Here is a 6,000-nt window from a genome sequence, read left to right on the forward strand (position 1 = left end):
ACCTCCATTATATCTGTATCCTTGACTCTGGAGTTTGTCCAGTTCATTTCCTTCGGGCCACACTTCCTGTTTTCTGCTGGTCAGAGATGTGGTGACCTGGCTTCACAGGGTGGGAGCCTATTTGTTCTTAATACAGACTTTCAAGGAAGCTTCCAACTTTAAGCCCCACATTTCACTCCCCACATCCCCCTTTCTCTATATTTGGTCCTTCCTACTCGAGAATTTTCCTGGAGTTCACTGAAGTTTATATTTATTTCATTATGAATTATTTACCATTCTTCTGTTCATTTTTCACCTAAAAACAAGTTGAAATATTTCTGCTCCTTGTCTTCATCCATGTTCTCTTTGTCTTTGCAAGTCTTTACAAAATTTCTCTACTGGTTCTTAGTAAGGGTTAAGAAAGGAGAAGAGAAAACCCCATATGTTTAAACTACCATTTTCTAAGATCCATTCCTAAAGTAAATAGCAAATAGTAGCAGTATTTACTAAGAGTATTTCTGCTGGCTATGTACGAAATCCGACCACCCAGTATTAAGTATGACATCATATTTATAGAATCTCAGAATTGAAGGCACTGTCTAGTCCTCTCCCAGCCAGTGTAGGTATGTCTTTCTCACAGGGTGGATCTTCACCTCTGTTAGTGCACTTCAAATGCAAGAGAGGGTTTCAAAACACTGTTGTAGTTTTTAACTGTAAAACCAAACTTTTCTTTTTCAAATAAACATTCAGTGTTAAAAAACAAAGTATTAAAAGAAGGTGGGGGACTGGAGGCAGCCTCCCTCTGCTGCCCCAGCCACATTCATGAAACACCAGGAGCACAGTCTGAAAACCTCTCAGAGTTGGCAAATCTGTTGTTGACTTGTCCTCTTGTCAGATTGAGCTTTATATTGCTGCCAGCAGTTAATAAGTAATTTAAAGTTACTGCCACGCATTCATTTCAGTTTCAATGCCCTGAAAAAAATGACTTTAGAATTAGGGCGATTTTTCCAACTACCTTCCCTACAACTCCCTGTTTATTTCTGAATATTGGAGATGAAAAACACTCTATTACTGTAACAGAGAGATCTAAAATTTCACCTCCATCCTATAAGAATTCACCACACGAATCTTTAAAGCAACAAAATGCTGATACAAGATCATGTCTAGTTGAAAACCTAAGAGTCTGAAACGAAAAAGCAATTTTATTAGATCAATTATTTGCACTTTTTTTCATTTTGTTTTGGTCTTTTTTGGGCTGTGGCATATGGAAGTTCCCAGGCTGAGGGTTGAATTGGAGCTGCAGCTGCTGGCATCAGAGCTGTGGCTTCCAGCCTACGCTACAGCCACAGCAACATGGGATCCAAACAGTATCTTCGACCTACACCATAGCTCACAGCGATGCTGTATCCTTAACCCACTGAGCGAGGCCAGGGATTGAACTCGCGTCCGTGTGGATACTACTTGGGTTTGTTACCTCTGAGCCATGACAGAAGCTCCCTATTTGAACTATTAACGGGTCAAAAAATTTTTAAATAAAATCACAGAAATGAATTTATATAGTTTGAGACATTCTTGAGCCATATAAATACATATGAACATATAATTTTAAAATAGACTTTATTTTTAGCTTAGTTTAGGATGACAGCAATACTGAGTGGAAAGTACAGACCATATAACTCTTGCCCTACACTTGCACGGCCTATTTACATCCTCCACACCACAGTGGTACATTATAATCAATGACCCTACTTAAACACATCATTATCACTCAAAGTCCATAGTTTACATTAGAGTTTATATCATGTGCACATTTTTTGAGTTTTGACAAATATATAAGTGACATGTACTTAACCATTATTGTGTCATATAGAGTAGATTCACTGCTGTAAAAATTCTCTACAGGCCACCTATTCATCCCTTCTCCCACCCTAACCTATAAGAACCCCTGAATTTTTTACTCCATAGGCTTATTTTTTTTCTGGAATATCATATATTTGGAATCATACAATATTTAGCCTTTTAAAATTGGCTTTTTTTTCACATAGTAATATACTTTTAAGTTTCCCCCATAATTTCATGGCTTGATAGCTCATTTCTTTTTAGTGATGAATTATATTAAATCATATATTTTTGTGTCTATATTTACAGTTGATAATTACAAAAGAATGTACTTAAGAATTCTATATATCATCCCTCCTATTTTTATTATCTTGGTCATCGTGGGATCCATTTGGCTTTTGAAAATCCTTGGCTGCAGGTACTGACTGATATTTTCTGTTCTCCAGCTTTATTGGGTTAGAAAGGAGTTAGAAATATGGAATTGGCTACACAAAATTAAGATATTAACATCAATTCTCCTATAATCACAAGCATGTCCTGAAATTAATAGACTTGGACCACTCTGATGATGAGGGGGATTTTTCTAGGTTATTTAGACATGCAAGCATGTGAGTTAAGCTAGTTAGGTCAGGATCTTGGGAGAGACAATGTCTGATATTTTCTATTTGGGAAAAGAATTACGGTAATTCATTTCATGTACCAAAGATGAGGTGTCACATGTACTCTATTACATCAAACTTCTTTGAATAATTTCACTTCCCTTTCTAGAATCCAGAATTATCTTATTTGGATGTATTAACAACAAGCAGCATTCTTCACTCATTTCTGGCAGTTCATTTCTGATTTATTATAACTTCTGTCATAATGAACCACAATTATCAATAGTATACTGTTTTGTTTTTCCATTTTCAATCTAAATAATAACATTTTGACATTCACTTCACTTTATTTTTATTTTTGCAGAAAATGTAAATTGAAAAAAACAGAACCTACTCCAGTTGTCGAGGAGGTGAGATAAGATTAAAAAGAATATTTGCAAACTTCTAAGCTATGTAGTCTGAAAAATCTAATCATGTAATTTGTAATTTGCATCAATATTAATATTTTTTATTTTTAATTTAAAATCTAAAATTTATTTTGTATTTTATTTATATTACATATTTTATTTTATTAATTTTATTTTATATTGAGTGTAGTTGACTTACAATGTTGTGTTACTAAGTCAGGCAGAGAAAGACATATCATATGATATCAGTTATATGTGGAATCTAAAAAATGATACAAATGAACTTATTTAAAAAACAGAAATAGTAGCTTCTTGTTAATCATCAATTTTATCTATCTATCTATCTATCTATCTATCTATCTATCTATCTATCTATCTATCTTTTTAGGGCTGCACTCACGGCATATAGAGGTTCCCAGGCTAGTGATTAAATTGGAGCTGTAGCTGACAGCCTACACCAGAGCCACAGCAACACCAGATCGGAGCTGTATCTGAGACCTACATCATAGCTCATGGCAATGCCGGATCCTTAACCCACTGAGAGAGGCCAGGGATGGAACTCATGTCCTCATGGATACTAGCTAGTGGGGTTTGTTACCGCTGAGCCACAATGGGAATTCCTGGACTGTAATCTTTAGAGAAATTGAATTAGTATTTCCTCTCCCATTAAACCATCTCTAAGTCTTGACTCCCCTTTTTCAATACCATTATCATTTCCCTCTTACCTCTTAAGTAACCCAGCGCTATAATTTCTTATAAACAGTAGTTTACTGAATCTTTGACTCTCTCCTCTGAAACACTTCATGTTGCTTCATTCTTCTCCACCCCTACTTTCAGAAAACCTACATTATCTTACACTGAACTTAAATAATCAATAACTTTTGACAAAATATTAGAGAGTTTTGCTCTTATGTTCACGTAAGCCCAGAGACCGCTATTGGTAAACACTGAACTGTGGGCACTTGTTAGAAAAACATAGGTAACTAATGACTTCTGGCTTTTTAAAATGGATTTTAACTTTGGGGTCTTTCTTAGGATGAAATGCAGCCCTATGCCAGCTACACGGAGAAGAATAATCCACTTTACGATACCACAAACAGAGTGAAGACATCTCAGGTGTTAAATGAAGTTGATGGGATAAATCTCCATACTATATATGTTTTTGGCATCTCTCACGAGGACAAATGAATCAAGATACAGTATGGATCCTGTTTTGATTTTCTTAGAGTTCTAGAATGGAAGGTCTATTTGGAAACAAGTTTTTCAAAGATTCTTAGAAGACAGAGACATTCTAGAGGATTTTCATTCATTTCCTTATACGATTGAAATTTTAGAATTTTAGCTGTTACTACCCAGTCCTGTGAAAAATGGATATTATTACAAAGATAGCACATACTCATGATGAAATATTCAAATTGTTCAGTACAGTAGATGATGAAAACGGAGTTACTTCAAATAACTCTGCAGAAGGAACAATTACCAACACTTTTTTTTATAATTTTCTAGAAAATTCTTATGTGCCTATGTCATATCTGTATGTGCATAGTATATGTATACATTCATACACATATCCTTGTCAAGACACAAATAGGAACATACTGTAATTCTGTACTTACAGAAAGCTAATATATCTTGGAGATCTTTTATATGAATACAAGCAGAGCTACCTCATTTTTCTTAATGGTTACATAAAATTCCATTGTGTGTAATGGAATTTAACTTAATTAACCAAAACCCTAGTGGTGGACATTTGGTTTAAGTTTCGTTTATTTTGCTGTTATAAACAATACTACATAGAATGTTTCTTGTGGATATATCTCTTCGTATGTGCTTGGATATATTTGTAAGATAATTTCCTTGAGAGAAATTGCCAGGTCAAAGGGTTTGTGCATTTTTATTATTGATTTATATATCAAATTGTATCATTTATGTTCCCTCCAACCCTCTTTGAAGTGCTTTTCCTTTTATTTTAATATCTGTAGGATGCCAACCTCATGTTAGCTAATATAAGATTATAATAAGAATTTAACTATTTAATAAAACTGAATTTATATTTTTCTTTCATGTTTATATGTGTATGTGTATATGTGTGTGTGTGAGAGAGAGAGGGAGGACACAAATGTGAGGACATAAACTTGTTCTGAACTTGTTGTATCTCTATAGAAGTATTGATGTCTGGTGCCTAATAGTTTTACAGATATGATAAACTGGAGGTGTGTATTTTTATGCTGTATATTTTATTGTGATGTATTTATCAAATAACAAGTGTTTATTGGCTATGTAGCCAGCTAAATATGCATTATTGAGGACTTGGGATATCTACAAAATATGGTTTATGTGCTAAGAGAATAGCCATGGGATGACATGTCCTTTCCTCTATTTTTCTATGGAATAAAATATTGGGAATGTATATGTTAATCATTTTTAATATTATGAAAAATACTTTTAATTATGAAAAATTATGAAAAATAAGTCTGTTTACTCCAGTAGGAAAAATGATACTGCAAATTAAAAATTTTCAACGTGGTAGAAATTAAAACAAAATCCATTCATTCTTTAATTGTTCTGTTTGAAACATGTAAGACAGATATTTTATTAATGTTTGTCTCCCTGAAGACATTTACTTACTCTAGCCTTTGTCCTTAAAAGAATTTTCAGTATATTTTGTATATAAAACTAATATAATGACACTTGGCACATGATATTTTGATCAAAGCATTTTGACTTGGCCAAGGAAACAGTCCATTAAATTTTTGCATATAAATTTTACAAAGCAATGTGCACAAGGTATCATAAACCTGACCTTGACATTTTCTAAATTCTTCATCTGTCCCCTCATTGGGATGAGGCTCACTCTTAGTTAGATTCCAGAATACCTGTTTAAGTATTTTACATCTTAACTTGATAATGTCAAAAAAACCATGCCAAATGACACCATAGTAAAGACTTCAAGATATTTTTAAATGTTAAATTACACTGTAAATTGACATATACAGTGAATTAGTGTATTAAAATTATTAAAATATTCCACTTCTAAGACATAGTTGAATATTAGAATTGAGAAATGAAAAAAAAATTATCCAAGGTTATTCAAATCCACTTTAGAACTGCTGAATTGAAAAATCTAGAGATTGGACCAGATGCATTAGGTACTCTAGGAAGCAGAGGGTGAGATG

General features: G+C 33.5%; 1 protein-coding gene across 2 annotated transcripts in view; it reads left to right on the top strand.

Annotated features, from left to right (window-relative positions):
• Positions 1–4,888, top strand: part of CD200R1 (CD200 receptor 1) — a 41,582-nt gene extending 36,694 nt beyond the window's left edge. The window contains 3 exon segments of one of the 2 annotated variants that reach the window (NM_001243546.1): positions 2,128–2,236; positions 2,782–2,827; positions 3,860–4,888. In NM_001243546.1, the coding sequence (NP_001230475.1) occupies positions 2,128–2,236; positions 2,782–2,827; positions 3,860–4,012 (308 nt within the window). In that variant the 3' untranslated portion in view covers positions 4,013–4,888. 2 annotated transcript variants of the gene reach the window in all.
• Positions 4,889–6,000: the final 1,112 nt, after the last annotated feature.

The sequence above is a fragment of the Sus scrofa genome, chromosome 13 (genome assembly GCF_054392235.1).
Source record: "Sus scrofa isolate SSC_HxYL_T2T_F1_AM1 chromosome 13, Sscrofa_HxYL_maternal_Yorkshire_Landrace_v2.0, whole genome shotgun sequence".
Classification (NCBI taxonomy): Eukaryota; Metazoa; Chordata; class Mammalia; order Artiodactyla; family Suidae; genus Sus; species Sus scrofa.